This window comes from Dermochelys coriacea, chromosome 5, assembly GCF_009764565.3.
Source record: "Dermochelys coriacea isolate rDerCor1 chromosome 5, rDerCor1.pri.v4, whole genome shotgun sequence".
In the NCBI taxonomy this organism is placed as follows: Eukaryota; Metazoa; Chordata; order Testudines; family Dermochelyidae; genus Dermochelys; species Dermochelys coriacea.
Window position 1 is genome coordinate 53,115,217 of NC_050072.1, and position 21,911 is coordinate 53,137,127.

Here is a 21,911-nt window from a genome sequence, read left to right on the forward strand (position 1 = left end):
ACAAGCTAAGAGCAAGGCAATGTCTCAAAACATTATCAGTGTTAAAAAAAAAGTTTACTAAAAATGTTTTTTTATATATATCTCCAGCATTATCATATTGTTTCAGGTATGAAACTTGATAAGAACAAAGTACACAAATAGCCCATAACAGATGCTGCAGTTAAATATATTTTGTAATATAGAAAAAAAAGACAGAATGAATGTGTCAGAATGGAACACATGTTGATTTAAAGATCAGAATAAACGAACTAAACTGTGTCAGAAATGGTAGATTAAGCAAAGAGTTAAATTATAGTTAAATTTGCAGCTTTGTCAAGCAATTTAATGCTACATTAATGAGTTTTGTTCAGAGACTGTTTTGAATGGAATCCTTTTACATCACATGTTGCACATATGCTTTCTGTGTTTGTCTAAAATAAAATGTAATTAAACAGCTAATAAAACCCCAATTTATTTTTCCTTTCAGAAATAAGTCCATAGCATGCAGATGCTATTTATTGTTCTCCATGCATTTTTGCTGCCTTTCAGCATGTGCTTTTTCCAGCAATCCATTATTAACATGTTCTCCCATCTTATTTCTAATTGACAAACTCATTTAAAGGATGTATATTAGGGTGTGAAGAAACCCACCAAAAGTCTTTCTCCAATCTTGTGCAGTTGTGCAAGGACCCTTCACAATACCTGTGGTACAAAGGGAATGAAGTCTAGGAAGGGTCATCATGGCCATCTTCCTCAAGTCTGAGGCCCAGGCTGTTCTCTCTTAAAGGATGGAGCAGATTGCTGTTCTGCACACCAGAGGTGTGTGCACTTGCAGAAACGGTGCTTTTCTGAGGCAAACTCTCCTCTTGAATGCCCCTTATGGAGAAGTGCAGCTCTGCAGTGGTCCCTGTACAAGGAAGTGGTGTAAATGCCCGTATATTGTAAAGTACTTGCATCATGCTTGTATGTGGTTTAAATGAAAAAAGATGATAGATGAAGATTAATGATCCGAATGATCAAAATGAAAGCGTGTTTAGGGTTAATTTGGTCACCTGACCCCCCCAGTTCTGACCTTCTGTGTGAGAGGTTATGCAATCCAAGAGGGAAAAATCCAAATTAACCCTGGGGTTTGTTGAGATTAGGGAAATTTGTTTTGGTGTTACTACATGGTTGTAGGTATGCAGGTACAAGCCCTTACTACAGATGTACTGCACCAGTGCAAAATAGGGCATGAATTGGTGAGACATAACCTGGGATTTCATGCAGGTAGATAGTATTGGTGTGAGCTCTCTCTTACCAGTACACCTTATCTAGCCTATGGGTTTGCACTGACTACATCATGTAGCTACGTTCGGCAGAAACCTTCAGTAGAGAGAGATGCTAAGTGTCTTGTTTAATTTAACAAGCAACCCCTGTTCTGTTGTCACTGTTTTTATAGATGTTATCTTAATATTATGAAACTGTCCTTTATCTAACTGCCGTTTTATATGCAAAAGGGTTTAGATTAAAATCTAGGTTTTAATGAGCATTCAAGGGCTTCACTGATAGTGGGCTTCAGGCATTCCTCTCTGATGCAGTTTTAAGAACATTAATAGTTAGTGTTTTTTAATGTCAACAACACTCCAATTCTGTGAAGATTCTATTTTCATCCAATACACATTAGGCCCACCTTGTGCAAATGGGACAATTTCCCCACCTGGAGTTGATTTGTACATAGTTCATGCCATTTTGTTGGCATAGTCTTCTTAAGATTTTGTTCCTGGGGAAAAAAAAGTTTGGTGTCAGATACTAAAAATGACTTGGACTATGTTGCTCTGTCTGTCTCCTACGCACTATTTCCCAATTCTTGAGACCTTCCACCTATGCCCGCAGCTGCTCAACTCTTCCAGACCTCAATACAATGTTTTCCAATAGCTCCCTTGTGGCACCCCTTCTGGTACACAGATATCTAGCACTGATGCATTATCTTAGCAGCTGTATTGTATTTTATTTTAATTAGTGGGGTAGTTAGCATTAGAAAGCAGTTAGAATTGCTCCGAACTGGCCATCAGAGGATACTGAAGATTAGTGCAGTTAGGACCCTCTACCAGCAGGTTCAGAACTTCATTATGCCAAGCATTGGTGCCAGAATTCTGTGTTTTATTTATTCTGTAGAATGGTGGTAGCAGTTAGAACTTTGCAGATTTAAATGAATACTGAAAATGTTTTTGGTTTGTATTTTCTGAGCACAGGACTTTCCTGATGGTTATATGAGTAAAACACACTTCCAAATGAAAAATGGAAATACCTCAATTTTCAAGGACAGCACTAAGGAGAGTGATGAGCAAACACTGGCACATGTTGAGGTAAATACAGCTTTCTGTATTGATTTGCCTTTAAAACTTTTGTATAAAAATAAACTATGAGCAAAATGTTTTCTATCGTTGTTTAGAAAAAAACAAAACAACAAAACTCACTTTGGTACCTGGTATACTAGCATGTCGTGAGACTATTCAGGCCTTGAACGATTAGTGAGTTTGAACAGTCTTCATGTAAAATCTTATCCTCTTCCTTCCAGTTTATACATGAATTGGGGAGGAAACAGAGTGGCTTCAAGGCTTAATACACACTCACAGCCTCATCATGGAAGGACAGTACTTATTTGTACCATGATATACCAATATTAAGGAAATACTGACTTTAAAAAACAAAACAAAAACCACCACACGATCAAGATTCTCTTACCTAAGAGATAAATATTAATCAAGGCAAAATATGGAGGTCAGTTACCTTGAGGAACAGTAAATTGATATTTACTGAAATATATGAATTGTGAATATTTTTGAAAATCTTTGAGAGAGAAATCACTTCCATTGTGGCATCAATTTCTTATACAGTAAAAGCTGTGTTATCTGGCGCTTTACCAACTGCACCCAAACTCCCTCCCTCCATATAACTTAGTCAAAAATTCCAGTTAACTGGCACCCTCCATTCCGCCCCTCCCAACATGCCGGATAACAAAGCTTTTACTGTGTATAGTGCTTTTTCCCCCCTAAATTAACTTTTAAAAAGCGAAAGTAAAGTTGATTCCTCATTTTTCACTGAGCTCAGAATGAATTTATTTAAATACGTGATCTGATTTGACATTTCTCCAGACTTTAGTATTGTTTACCAATCAGGAGCTACACAATAGAAACTTATAGTCTTGTTTCATAACTATTTTCAGCCAATCATAAACCAGGGTTCTTTTTTGAGGAGTGCCCCTGTGGGTGCTCCACTTTAGGTAAATCTGCACCCCTGCACTTGTAATCATATTTTTAGTAGTAGTGCCTAGTTGGGTCGCACATGTGCTGTCCCTGTCTCATGCTGCTTCACGCTGAGTGACCAACCCTCTTAACCTTCCTTCTCTACTGCCCCTTGCTTGAGATGGAGCAATTGGCAGCACTTGTGATCTTTATATTTAGTCCAGCTTTAACTTTAAAGTACTAGTTAATTGCTCTGTCTCTCCCTCATTTCTTTAAAATTTTTCTTATCTTAGGAATTTAAGTTTGTTATTAGGATACCCGTTACTGTAGTATAGTTATTTCTCCCATGAGGGAGGGTCCTATTCAAAGGGGCATACCTGGCTCCCTGAATTTTAAATGTTACCTCACTTGCCAATCCCAGTTTCTGATGGGCATTCAGAGTGTGTCTGCTGCCTTGGTGAGACACACATTCCACATAAATGTTCCCACTGCTACAATCTGAAGGCCTGTGCCAGGAAAGCAAGGGACCTACAGCTAAAATTCCTCATGATGGAAGTCTGTGCCTAGCATCCAATCTGGGATCACGGACCCCCTCCAGGGCACTAGTCTCCAATGGTGGTGTCTGACAGAGGTTCCCCACCATTCTCTTAGAGGAAGGAGCACTCCGACAAAGAAACTGGGTCTGACCTCCTCTTCTTGGGAACCTTTTCAAAAAGGGACATTCCCTGACCCATCAGCCCCCATTGGTACTGACTGCACCGAGAGTCCACCTCGGAGGTAGTGGGACTGTCGAGTACTATGTGAGCCAAAGACCCTAAGTGAGCTGGCTCAGAAAAAAAGCACAAAAAGGAAACCTACCAGCCTTGCCTCCGTACCGCTGGAGCTGCTCAAATATGCGTCACTGAGCAGTGCAGCAGTGCTACAGTTTATGGCACCAACTTCTGCGTCCACAGTGTATAGTGCATGATCCTTGGCACCGGCAACCATGGTTAAGGGACTGGTACTACCGACAACACCCTCCTCAGTACCGATGCTCTCGGTACCACAGCAATTTCTCTGACATGAAGACTTTAGTCTCCTCAGCACCGGAATCTCCACTCCTTGGTACTGGCCTTACTCCAGCAAGCTCGATACCATGCCAACTTACCACACTACCCAGATCAGCTCCTCCTTTATCCAGGGACAAGGATGATTAAGGAAGAGGAAATCTACTCCTCTCATCACTCCTTGCCTATCCATACAGCTACCAGACCAGGTCCACTAGAGAAACATGAATACCACCCCAGATCTGAAACTCAAGGATGATACATACACCTATGGATGCTGCCACTAATGCCATTCCCACCACAGTGGCCTTACTGAGATCTATGGGCAGTGTGAGACCTATCGCCAACACTATCCTAAGCCTCCCAGTACACACAAGGAGAGGTCAAGGCATTCTCCATCACCCTCTGAACCTCCAGAAGAAACAGTTGAGGAACTGGAGAAGTCACCTCAGCTGCCAATTTTTCCATTCTCCTCTCCAGATGAAGCTATCATGCTTCCTTCACCTGCAGACAAAGAGGAACAATTTAAAGCTTTCATATACAAGGGTCAACTTCTAGCTTGCACAACTTTACAAGCTTCACTGGACTCCGCAGACACGGCAGCACACTCCATTGTCATGGCCATAGTAATGCAACAAGCTTCCTAGCTTTGCCTCTCAGGTTTTCCCCAAAGAGGAAAATGAACTGTGGATGATCTCCCGTTCAAAGGTCCCAACCTGTTTGCAGCCAAAACAGAGGAGTTCCTTCACACATTGAAGGACTCCAAGGCAACTCTGAGATCCTTGGGCATATACACACCTACACAAAAGAATGAACAGTGGAAATATTACTTGACACAAAGATCTAGATCTGTGCCCTACACCCAACCTCAGAGGCAATATGGCCTGCAAAGGTGGAGGCAGAGACCTGTAAGGCAGAGTCCACTCCCTTCTCAGCCCTCACTGTCAACAGCCTCCCTCTAAACAGTTTTGAGGGTTTGGTCAAGGAACAGACACCTTCCACTTTTTCTATTGCTGGACAATGGGTATTAGAAATTGGGACTGGCTATTCCATCCAATTTACCTCCATTCCCCCCTCCCCACCCTCTCTCTCCATTCCTCTTTAGGGGCCCTTCTTATGAAGACCTGCTGTGATAGGAGGTAAACTCATCTCGTATGCCTAGGCGTAGTAGAACCAGAACCAACACAATGCAGAGGGAAGGGTTTCTACTGCCATATTTTCTAACCCAGGGGAAAAAAAAAAACCCAGAGGATGGAATCCCATTCTCAACTTAAGAAGACTCAACAAATTCAGGAAGACCCAGCGATTCAGGATGGTCATGCTAGCAACAATAATTCCAGCATTAGAACGAGGGGATTGGTTCTCGGCCCTTGACCTCCATGATGCATATTTCCACACGATACATCCCTCACATAGGTGGTTTCTCAGATTTGCTCTGGGAACAGATAGTTTCCACTCTAAAGTACTCCCTGTCAGCTTATCTATGGCTCCAAGGTGATTCTCAAAAGTTCTTGCGGTGGTGGCAGCTCACCTCTGCAGACAAGGTGTCATAATATTCCCCTATCTGGATGAGGAGTGCTTACTTAAAGCCTCAATTCAAGAAGGGGCCGTAGCAGCTACTGAAAAGATACAGCTACATGTACAAATAAATGAACAAAAAAAAACCCCACAAACAAAAACCCATCCCAACATTCATACCTGTGCAGAGACTGGAGTTCATTGGGGCCTACCTTGATCCTCTGGTAAATCTGGGCAGAGAGGCTGTAGCTTCCACTGTAGTCAACCTAATTGCTATAACGCAAGCCTGCCCACAGACATTGGCCAGGACCTACTCCCAACTGTTAGGCCATATGTCAGAATCGACATTTATCAAACACACCAGACTGCATATGTGATGCCTTCAGGGCTGGCTTAGGACAGTATATTCCACACAGACAGTATAAACAAGTGTCTTACAATGCCAAAGTAAAAAATTCTCTACGTTGGTGGACTCAACCACGTAACGTTTGCACAGGAGTTTCCTTTACAGAGACTTCTCCATTGAAGATATTCACAATACTTTGTTAGGTTCAAGGGGCACCTGCACAACCACACGATCCAAGGCCTCTGGTCCCCATTGGACTCAACATTACATGTTAATCTACTGGAACTGTGAGCAGTTCGTAAAGCATGCTTACACTTCCTACCCATGATCAGGGACAAGGGCATAAAGGTGCTGATGGACAATATCACTGGTATGTTTTATATAAACCACCAAGTAGGGGCATGGTCACACTCCCTGTGCACAGAAGCCATGCTACTATGGAACTGGTGCATCTGCCACAACATCATCTCAGCCTCCTGCCTACCAGGATGCCAAAACACCACTGCAGAGTCACTGAGCAGAAAGCTTTCCCAGCACCATGAGTGGTAAATGAACACCAGGGTACGACAGAACATATTTAGACACTGGGGGTTTCCAAGTATAGACCTCTTTGCGACAGTCTAGAATGCAAAGTGCCCATGTTTCTGCTTCAGAGCAGGACTTGGACCCCATTCTCTAGGCGATACTTTTCTCCTCAAATGGAGGAGAAATGCACATCTACTGTACGCTTTTCTCCTGCCCCCTCTCCTAGCCAGGGTCATACAAAATAAGAATCGACAACTACAGAGTCATCTTGATAGCCCCCATGTGGCCCAGAAAAATGTTGGTTTCCTTATCTGTTGAAGATGGCTGTGTGCCCACCACCCACTCTTCCACTTCTACCTCATCTCCTGTCTCAGGATGCGGGCCAGGTCTACCACCTGAACCTGGCAAGACTCCACCTGAAGGCATGGCAACTCCATGGTTCCGAGACAATTAAATGATCTGTTCAGAGGAAGTAAAGGACATTCTTTAAAACAGCAGAAGGTCTACTACATGATATATCTACTTGTGCAAATGGAAGAGATTCCATACATGGTGCCAGAGTAGGAAAATAATAGCAACTACCTCTCCTTTATCGATGTATTGGATTACATGTTGGAACTCAAGAAATCTGGTCTCTCAATGAGCTCAAACAGAGCACAGGAATGACAGCGTTCCACCACAAAGTGGACAATGATCTTTGCCCACCCTACCACTAAAAGGGTCTTCGTAACCTTTATCCTGCAATACGAGCCCATACTCTATCATGGGATCTGGTGCTGCAATGCCTTACTGGCGGGGGGAGAAGGGGGTGTGTCTTTTGAGCCACAAGCAACATGTTCACTTCTCCATCTTTCAGTGAAGGTGGACTTTCTGGTCGCTATCACATCTACCCGGTGGAAAGGAGAACTGGAGGCCCTCGTGGCACGTGCCTCATACACATTTTTCAAAAACAAAGTTACCCTAAAACCACATCCCAAATTCCTACCTAAAATTGTTTCATCATTCCATTTGAATCAACCCATCCATCTCCCATCATTCTTCCCAAAACCTAATGGAAACAAGTGAGAAGCAATGCTTCATACCCTGGATCTCCAAAGGGCTTTAGCTTTTTACATTGAAAGGACAGTCTTTCAGAAAGTTACCAAAGTTATTTCTTTCCATCACAGAAAGATGCAAGAAAGACGCCATATCCAAACAAAGGCTGTTGAAATGGATCTCCAACTGCATTAACTTTAGTTATTCCCATCAACAGCTACAACCCCCACTGGGCACCTGAGCACTCTGTACATGGATAGCCTTCCTCAACAATGTGCCTATTATGGACATCTGCAAAGCAGCAACCTAGGTGTCAGCCCATACGTTCACACAGCACTATTCCATAGAGCAGCACTTGTCATCAGATGCTCTACTGGGACTTGCAGTTTTATTGTTCGCCAAGACTGCAACTCTGGAGCCCTTCCCTTTCACCAAGGGCCACTGCTCTACAATCCCCTAAAGTGGAGCACCCACAGGGACACTCCCCTCGAAGAAGTTACTGCACAGGGTGAGTAACTGAGGTTCTTAGAGATAGTTGTCCTTGATGGTGCTCCACTACCCTCTCTTCTCCCTTCTACTTCAGAGTTTTTTCTCACCAATGCGGTAGAGAAGGAACCAAGGGAAGGTTGGCCGCACAGTGCTATGTAACCGCCTGAGATGGTGTGAGATGGGGACATCGCATGTGTGACCCAATCAGGCTCTGTTACTTAAAATCTGATTACAAGTGCAGGGGTGCAAATTTACCAAAAGTTGAGCACCCACAGGGACAACCATCTCAACCTCAGTTACTGTACAGGGTGAGTAACCTTCTCGTATACAAAATCATTTATGTATGTTCATTATATTGTATACTACGTTGGACTGACTGACATGCCTTAATATAGTCTGATCTTTTACCTGTATCATACCTTCAGCTAGGGTGACCAGATGAAACGGACAAAATATTGGGATACATGGGGGGTGGGAGGGAAGCGGCCTGAGCAGAGTTGCCAAAGCAAAAAACCAAAAAAAAAACAAAACACACACACACACACACACACACACACACACAAAACCCCAAAACCAAACCAAAGCCGGAATATCGGGACAAATGGCGTGCATGGGTCAGGAATCAGGACAGTCATCTGGTCACCCTACCTTCAGCCTTTTCACTAGCACATTCGTCTTTTCTCCAGATACTCTGATACAGATAGCCCGTCTGAGAGGAGGGTTTTTTATATTGTTATTTTTTTCAGTCTGTTTAGTGACTGGTATGTGCCCATTGTCATGACATCTAGATTTGGCATAAATTAGTCTCCAACACAGTCAACATTATTGCATTATATATTGCTTGATAGGTCATACCCACAAGCAAATGACATACGATATCTGAATGACAACTGAAGCATTTTAAATTTACTTTAGATAAATTTTTGAAAATGAGTGCTAACAGCATTTGCTACCGACTGATGTTCTTTAGTTATCTCTTGCAATCCTGACCTCAGTTAACCCATCACTGTTTATGTACTGAGTTACTTTTTAACAGAAACTGACTATTGTGCCAAATTCTTGGTACTTTTTTATTGCAATAAATTAACTCCCTTTGAGCAAGTGTTTTGAATCAGCACCACTTAAAACTATGGAGTCTAACTCTCAAGAGAAACACCAGTTCTAGAGAGATTGACAAGGGAAAATAAAAAGGCGGGGTTTAATAGAGCTAAATTTTTAATGTCCTAAAACATGGCCCTAGATATCAAGCAACATATTATTTCAGGATCTTAATATGTAATATTTAAAATGCCTTAAGATTCTGTATGTCTTATTACCTGTGTTTAAAAACACTTAATTTGTAACAGTGCTACTTATATTTAAAAAAATAGTAAACTAAAACATTCCTCAAAATATACATCATTTACTTTGATTGATGTGAGGGTGAAGTGCCTAAAATCTGTGACGTGAGGTGATTGCTGACTTGGGATCTAGTAAACGGGCTATGGTGGGATGCTAACATCAGGAATATAAATATCTGGGTTGATTACTGTGAGAGTCATCAGGTCATTTGCTAAAATGCATATAGGTGATATTTTAATAAGTGTTGGGATGGAGTCTTTGATCATGGTTCATGTTAGTAGAAATGAGAGAAATTCAGAAGAGGTTCTCAAAGATGAAATTAAGATTATCAGAAAGAATGCATAAGTTTAGAACTTCTAATTCCAGAGGTCTATACAGGGGAATAGAGACTCCCAATGCATGGAAGAGAAGAGGGTGTAGAGAAGAAGGATTTAAGTTTAACAGATTTGGATAACATTTTAGGACAAGAGACCCTTACAGAATGGATACTCTCCATCTAAACCAAAAGAAACCAGGTTGCTAACCAAATTATTTTAAGTAGAAAATGGAGAGAGCAGTCAGGTGTTAAACAATGAAATCTGCATGGACCATTGAAACTATATATATATATATCTATATATATATCTATCTAACAGTAAGGGGGAAGGCAGAAATGGCTGTTGCAAAGGGAAAAAAGCAGGAGGACAAATCTGCTCTAGTAAACTAATCCACACCCTGGTGCGATGTTCCATCATTTCATACCTGAGATGTTGAAGTCACTCACTACTGTTCTAGAAGATTTTGTTGCTGCCTTAACTACTCTTATTCTTATCACTAAGGCTAGTTGTCACCCTTTTGGTAAAAATGAAGAAGTCAGTCTTAAATGGCTTCAGAGTAGCAGCCGTGTTAGTCTGAATTCGCAAAAAGAAAAAGGAGTACTTGTGGCACCTTAGTCTTTTCTTTAGTCTTAAATGGAAAAATAAGTCATGACTTTTTTCAAATGAGGTTTATTTAAAAAATTGTGCTAAAACATTAGTCAAATAGGAAAATTCCATAAAATATATAGGATGTTTTCAGTAAATAAGTTATATGGTTTTATAGATCTGTCATCTCTAAACATCTCTTTATAAAGAAATTTTTTTGCAGAAGAACTATTTGTTGGCAACACTTAAGGCAGCACTACATTAGTTACATGTTTATGTTTGGAACTTTTTATCATCATAAGGACTAAAACCTTTTTTATATTTGAAAGCTAACGGTGCTCCACAGAGAACTATTCAGCAGTTATAGCTTTTAAAAAAAAAAAAAAAAAAGCAGAATCCATGACAAATTGTGACAGTCTGATAAATGTTTCAGAGTAGTAGCCATGTTAATCTGTATTCGCAAAAAGAAAAGGAGTACTTGTGGCACCTTAGAGACTAACAAATTTATTTGAGCATAAGCTTTTGTGAGCTACAGCTCACTTCATCGGATGCATTCAGTGGAAAATACAGTGGGGAGATTTACATACGTAGAGAACATGAAACAATGGGTGTTATCATACAAACTGTAACAAGAGTGATCACTTAAGGTGAGCTATTACCAGCAGGAGAGCGGGGGGAAAAACCCTTTGGGGTGATAATTAAGGTGGGTCATTTCCAGCAGTTGACAAGAACGTCTGAGGAACAGACGGGTGGGGGAAATAAACATGGGGAAGTAGTTTTACTTTGTGTAATGACCCATCCACTCCCAGTCTTTATTCAAGCCTAAGTTAATTGTATCCAGTTTGCAAATTAATTCCAATTCAGCAGTCTTTCGTTGGAGTCTGTTTTTTTCTTGAAGAATTGCAACTTTTAGATCTGTAATTGAGTGACCAAAGAGATTGAAGTGTTCTCCGACTGGTTTTTGAATGTTATAATTCTTGATTCCTTTATGTATCTTAGCCATTGCTATTCAGATCTAGATTCCTGTACTGGATGTCCACTATCGTATCTGTATTTTCATGATGAGGTTTATGTTCATACAGTTTCTAGTTCCTGATCCTCTCCATCTGTTTCTCTTATAGCAACTCTTTACCTGTCCTATTGTCACTTTTCTGTGTAGGTGGATGGACCAGTCCTAGTTGATACATTTAGAGTGTTGAGAAAGATCATGGAGGCAACACAGCCTTCTAGACATTAATAGTGACTTCAAAATCTCAAATATAAACTGATTGAACAATGCCTCAGGAACTAGTTTGTAGAAACAATGTTTTGATAACAGAGTTGCTTCTTGGAATGGCTCTGTCTGGCTTCTCTGGAGTTAGTCCTGAATAACACACAGGGGTTTGTTCAGGAAGTGTGTGTGGTGCAGCCACTAACTACAGTAACTGTGTCCATAATATAATTTAGATGGACTCATAGGGATTAATTGTAATGCTAAACTTCAGTAACACAAAAAAAAAACAAAAAAACACAACCCTGAAAGGAAGTCCATAGAATCAACAAGGAGGCTAGTAAATACCTTATTAGAGGAACAGAAATTATGCACAGCCCAGAACAACAAAGCAAAAAGGCAACTAACCACTATGGTTACATGGCAGGGTACAAGAATATATTCAGTCCATAAAGGCATCCTCTAAATAATGGGAATCCAGTGCAAGGGATGCTAATAAAATAGAACTTCACTTTTGGTAGGCAAAATGGAAATTAAGAGGAAATTTGAAGAGCAAATTGCTGATAAAAGGAAATGTAATAAAACGTGACCATTACATGAGTGTAAGTTGCATTTAAAGTAATTGAATTAAAAAAAAAATTAAAGCACATCAGAAGTAAGAGGATGTTGCATGAGTCAATTGGTGTTCTATGATAGGGGAAAATGGTATAAATGAGGCACTCAAAGACAATATTGAAATTGCAGAGAAACTAAACTATTTTTCTACTTGTTTTAATTTGCTCAAACATACTGTACTATAACTGTTTTTACATAAATATAAAATGTATTAATACACACCACTTTACAAGAATATGCAGTGTATCTGTATTGAATCAGTTATCAGGATGGATACAATTGCCAAAATTAACAAGAAGAGAAAGGTGCTAATCTCATTAGTCCTATACTAGGAAATAGATCAAATAATTTGATCAACTATTTTAGCTTACTGTACAAATAGAAAGTTTACTTTCTAACAAGTAAATGCAAGGAATACATCTAGGAACTAGGGTGAAATTTTGCCCCCATTAAAGTCAATGGTAGTTTTGCCGCTGACTTGACTGGGGTCAGGATTTCACCCCAAGATTACAGGTCACACTTGGAGGATTGAAGACTGTATTTTGGAAAGCAGTGACTCAGAAAACTACTCAAAGGTTATGGTAGATAACCAGGTGAACATGAGCTCCCAGTGTGATACAGTGGCTAAGAGAGCAAATGCGATCTTTAGCTGTATAAGTGGGGGGATATAAAGTAGAAGTAGGGAGGTGTTTTACCACTGTGTGATGTTCTGTACCTCGGGGGAACACCCAGCACTCCCATGTTCATCCTTGTAAAATGACTGTGTGGTATCCAGTGCAAAGTTTGTCATGTCAGGTGTTTTCGGAAGGCTCGTGATGTACTGAGCATGGTTGTTTTAGTAATTGTTACAGGTTAGAATTTCATGTATATAGTTAGAGGCTAAAAATGTATCCTCATGGCTTAAAGCAAGCCCAGGGGGAAAAAACAAAAAACCTCTAAGAACAGAGAGGCAGTTCACACCTCATCAGGGCAGGTATGGGACAAACCCAGCCCAGCTTCACAGGAATTAAGGACACTGGTCCTTAAAGAATCTGTTAGACTCTCGAGGGAGTCACCCTCTTTCTTTTGGTCAGTTTGGAACTGTGATGAGATAATGCTCACCTGACTCTAAAGTGAGGGGGCAAAGCCAAGAGGGAAGAAAGGACACGTTAAAGGAAAGAAACATTTGCCATGCTCTCTCTCTCTTCCATCTACATCTGCAGACACCACACCAAGCAACTGAAGTGCTGATCAAAGGGGGGAGCCTGGCTAAAGAGCAACCAGCCAGCCTATGATGAGAAGCATCTAAGTTTGTAAGGACGTTGAAAGTGTTAAGATCAGCTTAGAATGTGTTTTGCTTTTATTTCATTTGACCAAATCTGACCTGTTATGCTTTGACGTATCACTTAAAAAAGACACCTTTTTGGCCTAGAGAGGGGGAAGACTGCCACTCCAGGGTTGGGAGGGCAGGGGGAAGGCACAAGCCCACTCACTTCACTGCACCCCGGCCCAGGGTGCAAACAGTGGCAGTGGCATTTGCCACTAGGTCAGTGGGGATCCGGACCGCAATACACTGACTGGGTCAACAGCGCTAATGCAACCAGACTAAGGTTAGCTGTCCCTGGGCCACTTCCTAACTCCCCCTCGGGGTGTACTTGGGTCTATAGAGGGTTGTCCAGATCATCTGAGTAGAAGGCCTGTGGTAATCCTGGCAATTCCTCTGATCTGGCCAGTCCTCAGCTCCCCAGGAGCCTGCTGCAGTCTTCCAGCTCAGGAACAAGCAGGAGACATCTAGCTCCTCTGACAGCTGCAGCCCAACTCAGCACCCAGACCCGCCTTTTATACTTCCTGTCCCGCCCACTGACTTTCAGTGGGAGGAGTGAACAAGGCCTGGCTCCGCCCACCAGAGCTTAGTGAGGGGTTCCTCCCCCTCTGGGTCCATGGGAGGCCATTGCTTTTTAAAAACAGAGTAGGGTTTATTAGTCAACTGGAAGATAGCATCAGGAAATCCTCGGGTTAGCATAGAGAAGCAAAAGTTAAGATAGAGTTTAGACTGGCCAACATCAGGACTCCACCCAATCAAGCTGCTGTAGAGTCAGAATGGATTCTGTCTCTTTGCCTGTCAATCCCAGATGAGATCCCTGTGTCTCTCCAAAGCGTTTACACAGCCACCTGACACCTTCCCCTTTGTTCTTCAGATCAGGGCCTTTGCTCTGCTTCATTGCTGAGAGATGGGAGGAAATCTCCTTCTTCTTGGTTGTTGGTTGGTAGGTGTGAATGCCCCAGCCATTGGGATTCCCATTGTCTTTCTGGATACTCTATTGATATGGATCGCTTTCAGCCAGCCCTTAACAACCCATTGTAACAGGGCACACTCTCCTCTTGCAAGTGCTCCCTTGGCCAAGTGCGTGTACCTGCATGCTCTCTATGGGGTGTCTTTGGTGATTGAGCCCTCTGGCCTAGTCACACACAGTCTGTCTGTATGATAAAAGCAAAACAAAATCCCTTTAGGGGTACAAGTCCAACAAGGGTCTCTCTCAGTGCCTGCCGTAATGTCTCCCTCAAGTTGTCCCTGCTCCGGGATAGATCAGTGCCCCAGGGCTCCCTTCCTGGCAACAAAGTCTTAACCTGCCTCGGGCCTTTCTGGCCAGAGCTCTTCAGCTGGGCCACTGCAGTTCAGTTCCCCCCTGTGGTGCCTCAATGTCCAGGCCACTTCCCCCAGGGGCTAATAGGGGGTGGAGGACCCAGGCCCACCCACTACTCCAGGTCCTAGCCCAGGGACCCTGTAGAGAGTAGCCATCCGCTATGTATGTCGACACTACGAAATTAAGGTCGATTTTGTAGAAGTCGATCTTTAGAAAGTGATTTTATACAGTCGATTCCGTATGCCCCCACTAAGCGCAGTAGGTCAGCGGAGCGTGTCCTTAATACCGTAGCTAGCGTGTCCTTAATACCGTAGCTAGCATCGACTCATGGAGTTATGCAGTGTGGGTAGCTATCCCACAATCCCCGCTGCCCATTGGAATTCTGGGTTAAGCTCCCAATGCCTGATGGGACAAAAACATTGTCGTGGGTGGTTTTGGGTACATGTGGTCAGTCTCCCCTTCCTCCCTCCCTCCGTGAAAGCAACGGCAAACAATCATTTCTTGCCTTTTTTCCTGGGTAACCCATGCAGACGCCATAGCATGGCAAGCATGGAGCCCACTCAGCTCACCGCTGCTGTTGTGAGCATTGTAAAACCTCACGCATTATCCTGCAGTGTGTGCAGAACCTGGCTAGGAGATGCCAGCACGAGGATGGACACAGACGTTCCTGAAAGCACGGGATGTGGCAACTGGGACATCATGGCAGCAGTGGGGCAGGTTGATACAGTGGAATGCTGATTCTGGGTCCAGCAAACAAGCACAGGCTGGTGGGACCACATAGTGTTGCAGGTATGGGATGATTCCCAGTGGCTGCGAAACTTTCGCATGCGTAAGGCCACTTTCATGGAACTTTGAGTTGCTTTCCCGTGTCCTGAAGCACAGAAATACCAAGATGAGAGCTGCCCTGACAGTTGAGAAGCGAGTAGTGATAGCCCTGTGGAAGCTTGCAACGCCTGACTGCTACTGGTCAGTTGGGAATAAATTTGGAGTGGGCAAATCTACTGTGGGGGCTGCTGTGATCCAAGCAGCCAGTGCAATCAGTGACCTTCTGTTCACAAGGGTAGTGACTCTGGGAAATGTGTACGTCGTACTGGATGGCTTTGCTGCAATGGGGTTCCCTAACTGTGGTGAGGCAACAGACGGAACGCATATCCCTATCGTGGCACTGGACCACCTTGCCAACCAGTATATAAACCGCAAGGGGTACTTCTCAATGGTGCTGCAAGCACTGGTGGATCACAAGGGATGTTTCACCGGCATCAAAGTGGGATGGCCGGGAAAGGTGCATGAGGCTCGCGTCTTTAGGAACTCAGAGCTGTTCGAACAGCTGCAAGAAAGGACTTACTTCCCAGACCAGAAAATTACTGTTGGGGATGTTGAATAGTTTCCAATAGTTATCCCGCCTACCCCTTGCTCCCATGGCTTATGAAGTCGTATACAGGCAGCCTGGACAGTAGTAAGGAGCAGTTCAACTATAGGCTAAGCAAGTGCAGAATGGTGGTAGAATGTGCCTTTGGATGTTTAAAAGCTCGCTGGCGCTGTTTGCTGACTAGGTTAGACCTCAGCGCAACCAGTATGCCCATTGTTATTACTGCTTGCTGTGTGCTCCATAATATCTGAGCAAGTAAGGGAGAGATGTTTATGGCGGGGTAGGAGGTTAAGGCAAATTGCCTGGCAGCCAATTTTGAGCAGCCAGACACCAGGGCGATTAGAAGAGCAGAGCTAGGCGTGCTGCGCATCAGAGGGGCTTTGAAAAACAGTTTCATGACTGGCCAGGCTACAGTGTGACGGTTATGTGTGTTTCTCCATGATGCAAAACTATCCGCTTTGTTGAATTTACTTCCCTGTAAGTTAATCCCTCTCCCACCTTTGACCACAGGTGGCAAAGGAACTAAAGTCCCTAACGTTTTGAATCCATGCATTATTTATTAAAAAAAAAAGGGGGGGGAGATCACTAACAAGGTAGCCCAGGTGGCGTGCGGAGGAGGGAAGGACAAGGCCATATTGCTTATTGTAGCCACATTACAAATCAAAGCTGTTTGAATGACAGCCTTCTGTTGCTTGGGCCATCCTCTGGAATGGAGTGGCTGGGTGCCCAGAGCCTTCCCACCCCGAGTTCTTGGGTGTCTGGGTGAGGAGGATATAGAAGTTGGTAAGGAGGGCAGGCAGTTATAAAATGGATGCAGCGGCGGTCATGCTCTTGTTGCCTTTCTTGCAGCTCCACCAGATGCATGATCATGTCTCTTTGCTCCACCATTAGCCTCAGCATCGCCTCCTGCATGTTCTGATCATGCTCACTGTATGCTTTTCTGGCCTCCGCCACCAAATACGTCCATGCATTCAGCTGTGCCCTCCATGCGGGAGGACTGCATGAGCTCGGAAAACATGTCATCGCGTGTGCATTTTTTTCCATCTTCTAATCTGCGATAGCATCAGGGATGGAGATAATACAGGTAGCATAGAAACATTTTTGCACCTGTTGAATGTTGCATGAATGCGACCAAAACCCAGGACCATTTGCTGCCATGCTTTGTGCTGCAATAGTTCCAGACTACTTGCTACTGCTTGGCGTGGTAAAGTGTTCTACTGTGGGGGACGAAATAAGGCGGCCCTCCCCAGAAACCTTCTGCAAAGGCTTTCAGAGTACCTCCAGGAGAGCTTCATGGAGATGTCCCTGGAGGATTCCCGCTCCATCCCCAGACACGTTAACCGACTTTTCCAATAGCTGTACTGGCAGCGAATGCATCCCAATTCTTCAGGGGAAATCAAACATTAAACACTATTGCTTTTAACCCCTGTAGTGTAGTTACAAATGTGCACTCACCAGAAGTGCCTTCTCCGCCTTCAGGGTCCGGGAACTCGCTTTGGGAGGGTATTGGCTCCAGAGTGATGAAAAGGTCCTGGCTGCTGGGAAGAATGGATTCTCCACTTGCCTGCTGCATATTCTCCTCCTCCTCCTCTTCCTCATCCACAAAATCCTCCTCCGTGTTGCATGAGACTCCTCCCTTGCAGGTGTGTCCACGGACAGTAGTGGGATAGTGGTAGGGTCCCTCCCTAGAATGGCATGCAGCTGATCATAGAAGCGGCATGTATGGGGGGCTCTGACCTGGAGCGACCATTTGGCTCCTTTGTCTTTTGGTAGGCTTGCCTGAGCTCCTTAACTTTCACACGGCACTGCTGTGTGTCTCTGGTGTAGCCTTTCTTCACCATGCCCTGTGCCATTTTGGTATATAAGCATTTCTTTTTGATTGGAGTTCTGCCTGCACAGATTCTACTCCCAATACAGCAATAAGATCCAGTGTCTCCCATTAGGTCCATGCTGGAGCTCGTTTGCAATTCTGGGACTGCATGCTCACCTGTGCTGCTGAGCTTGCCACACTGATCAAACAGGAAATGAAATTCAAAAGTTTCCAGGGCTTTTCCTGTGAACCTGGCTAGTGCATCGGAGTTGAAAGCGCTGTCCAGAGCGGTCACATTGGAGCACTCTGGGTTACCTCCTGGAGGCCAATATAGTCAAATTGCACAATGCTGCATCTGCACTATTCGAAATTCAATTCAGGAAGGTCTATTTTAGCACTACTCCCCTCGCCGGGGAGAGTACAGCAGTTGATTTTAAAAGCCCTTTAGGTTGACGGAACGGGGTTGGTTGTGTAGCCACATTGCTTATAAAATCAACCTAACGCAGCTAAATTCGACCTAACCTCGTAGTGTAGATCAGGGCTGGATCACACTGCTGCCCTAATTCCCTAGGCCATTTCCCTCTAGCTCCGGAACATCTTTTCCCTTACCTCAGGGCCTTGTCCTGATGGAGTCCCAGCAACCAGCTTAGGGCTCCTTCTCGCTCTCTCCGGCTTCTGGAAGCACTGCCTCATCCGAGGTCCTGCAGCTCCCTCAGCCAGATACACACCTCCACACTTCTCCAGCTCTAGCAAAGAACTGGCCTTACTCTGGCCCTGCAGCTCTTCTTATACTGAACTCCTGGTCCCTGATTGGCTATGTCCCACAGAGCCATTCTAGACAGTTTGGAGGACACTCTCCACTGCCCTTTTCTGGGGTGGGGTGTGGCAGTACGATGAGGCCTTCCGCAGAGGCTCAGAAGGTCTGATATACCCTGTCACACCTATTAATACTACCCCAGACAGTTACATGACACAAATACATTCATGACTTCTGTTTTGCCCCAGGAACATTTTAATTCTCCTGCACCCACTGGGTAACGAGAACAAATCAAGTAAGTCACTGCCATGCACATCATTTATAAAAATATTACAGAAAATACCCACTTCATACAGCCTGCCCCAGAGAAAATGCCAAAAAATCATATTTCACTTATTTTGTTGTGAGGCTGGGTAGCCCAATGAACTTAAATAGTGCCCCTCATTGTAGGCTTCAGTATTTACCATCAACTTAATCCATTCCCAGCATTTTATTAAATGCTATGTTAACACCTTTCTTTAGGTGTGAGGGCAGAACTATTATGATTGTCTTATTAAATACTGACAATGCGATAAGCACTGTACAGGACTTCAAAATGAAGACAGTCCTGACCTGAGGAGCTTGCATTCTAAAAGGCAAAAATAGGAAAACCTGGATTCATTTTATAAATTCTTTTTTCTTATTAGTCAAATGGCCCAGCAGAATCAGTTACTCAGAGTAATAATTCTGTGTGTGTGGTTTGCTTCAATTCTTTCAGAAGAAGCGAGTCGTGAAACCATTTCTGAACCTCCATTCATTTCTACTTTATAAATCAGTAGACAGGTTGAGAATGCTCAAGGACAGTCCTTTCCTTTAGAAAATGGAGCATTCACTTTACAATTGGGCTAGTTAAAGTTATATACTTATTCCAACTTGGGGCCCATCCTATATGCCTGTGCAGGCAGAACTCCCATTATAGCTAATGGGAGTTCTGCCTGTATGAGAAAATGTGGGCCTGACTCAGATATCTCTCTCGTATTCCAGAATACGAGTTAATCTAACTGTTCAGCTATGCTGTTTTGTATATAACAACATAAATGTGAAAATCCCAATTCTCTGTAATTATTAATCATTTTTCTCCAAACAAAACCAGTATTTTTAGAATAAAAGCAACTCTCTTTTTTGTGCAAAAGTAAATAAGATGAACAAAAATGTAAACATTTGCACAACCACAGTATTTGTTAGATGGTAAAAAATGTGAAGTAAAAGCTTAACAAACAGTACTTAAGGAAAAAAATGTAAATACATGTAATGGAACCCAGCATTGCGTAGGAATAGAAAAAGGGATCTTTATAAAAACAAAAAAAAATCAAGTGTTGGTACCAATTAAGGACATAATGGAGGTTTTGTCAGGACCCTAGAGTAAGGGGCAACCTGACTTCCCCAGAAGCTGCTCAGAAACTCACAAATCTCACTCCGTTTCCTTGATGATCTGGGGAGGCAGTAAACTGTGATACATCTGTTACTGGCACAGCATATGTTTCCCAGAAGAGCTATGCTGGCTGTCATGTCATGGGATGGGGAAGGAGAGCCAAGACTCTGTTCAGTCTCCTCCTGCCCACCCGCATGAGGAATCTAGGATTTGTAGAGCCTACTTCCCCTTCTTCATTGCTATCTGTGATAAAGTTAGCCAGCATTAGGGGGTAAATTGCCTTGTGTCCCCTGATGCCCTTGCACTGCCAAACCAGCTGGGCCACTAGTTGCCTCCAAAGAGTTCATTCTGCATTTTCTTTTCTAGCACGTTCCAGGAGTGTCCATTTTCTGTGTGTATGACTTTTTGGAAGTGCCAGGACCCAGAAATGAACATCAAAATGGGGCAGGAGGATGGAACCCCACACAAAACAAAACAAAATCAAATATAATTTCTGTTTCCTGAGAAGATCCATATACTGAGACTTAAATCTTCTCTGTTGTCTTGTGCCCTGCTTACAACACTCAGATACTTGTGATTTTGTTAATGTATTAATCTGATAATTGATTTAGTCCTTAGCAGTCTCCAGAAAAATACATCCTGTGTGAATTTAATTAACTGGTGTATTACCGTGAAAAATGACAAAAGAATAATATTGTTTAAGAAACATCAAAACTAAAAAACTTCAGTACACTCATTATACCCTCTCCTGGACCGGGGAAAAAATCTCTAGAAAGGGAAAAACTTTGTGTTGACAGAGGTGAGAAGGGGGTGGCAATTCATGTACCACATATTCCCAGCCTTTGGAGTCCTAAGTGTGTCATTCTTGATGAAATGTCTAAATTCTAATGGAATGGCCTAAATGTTTCTGCTCTTCTGAAGAGCTGTAAGTATGGTAAGCTCTCTCTCCTCTTCCCCCCACAACCCAAACTTTGTTACAGTAATAAAAATGATACCAACAGGATCTTGTAAGAGGGACAAGGCAAATTGCCACATTTATTGTAAATACAACAAAATATTCCTATATGCAATTTCTATATTGATACATTCACACACAGGTTCTACATAAAGGTTGTTATAGTTACCAGCCTAGATGTTGCTCGTGCTAAGTCACTGGCCAGGTGACCTGGACATGAGAGTGGAGCCGAGTCGTTGTTAGATGTGCATCTGATGCTCCTGGAGGGTGGTCGTAGAACCAGACTCAAAGAACGCAGTCCCTGGACCCAATTTTTATAGGTCTCTGGTTCAATACAAGTCTATGGAAGTTGCGTCATCATGCTGAATTTACAATTGAGATGACCATCAGTCAGCTCAATCAGCAGGTGGTACATCCATGACGGCTCCATGAGGGCTAGGTGTTATCTTCTTGTTCTTCCTTGATGAGTTTTGGGTGGATTCCGGTTCGCGCTCTGCGGGTCATCCGGTTATCTCCACTTTACATATTCTTCGGCCTATTGATATCAAGGTTGAAATTCTTAGGATTAGGTTGACACCATTTACTAACCAGTAATTTCCCTGCTTCAGGCTCTCAATTCCATGCACTCATCATTCATTCTTTTACTTAGCAACACAATCTGTGACTCTTGATTCATTTAACAAGTTTTTCCCACTATCTATTTTTCCCTCTTTGGATACCAAGATTTACATAGACATGACAAGGGGCCCCCATGG

At 43.1% G+C, this 21,911-nt stretch overlaps 1 protein-coding gene across 7 annotated transcripts in view; it reads left to right on the forward strand.

The window, feature by feature from the left end:
• The window catches only part of ATG10 (autophagy related 10), a 162,465-nt gene that overhangs the window by 7,201 nt on the left and 133,353 nt on the right, over positions 1-21,911 (forward strand). For all 7 annotated transcript variants that reach the window (XR_006281440.1, XR_006281438.1, XR_006281439.1 and 4 more), the window contains exon 3: positions 2,211-2,324. Coding sequence is in view for 1 of the 7 variants with exons in the window: in XM_043514724.1 (XP_043370659.1) it covers positions 2,211-2,324 (114 nt within the window). In the remaining 6 variants the exon portion in view is untranslated. The remainder of the gene's footprint in view (positions 1-2,210; positions 2,325-21,911) is intronic.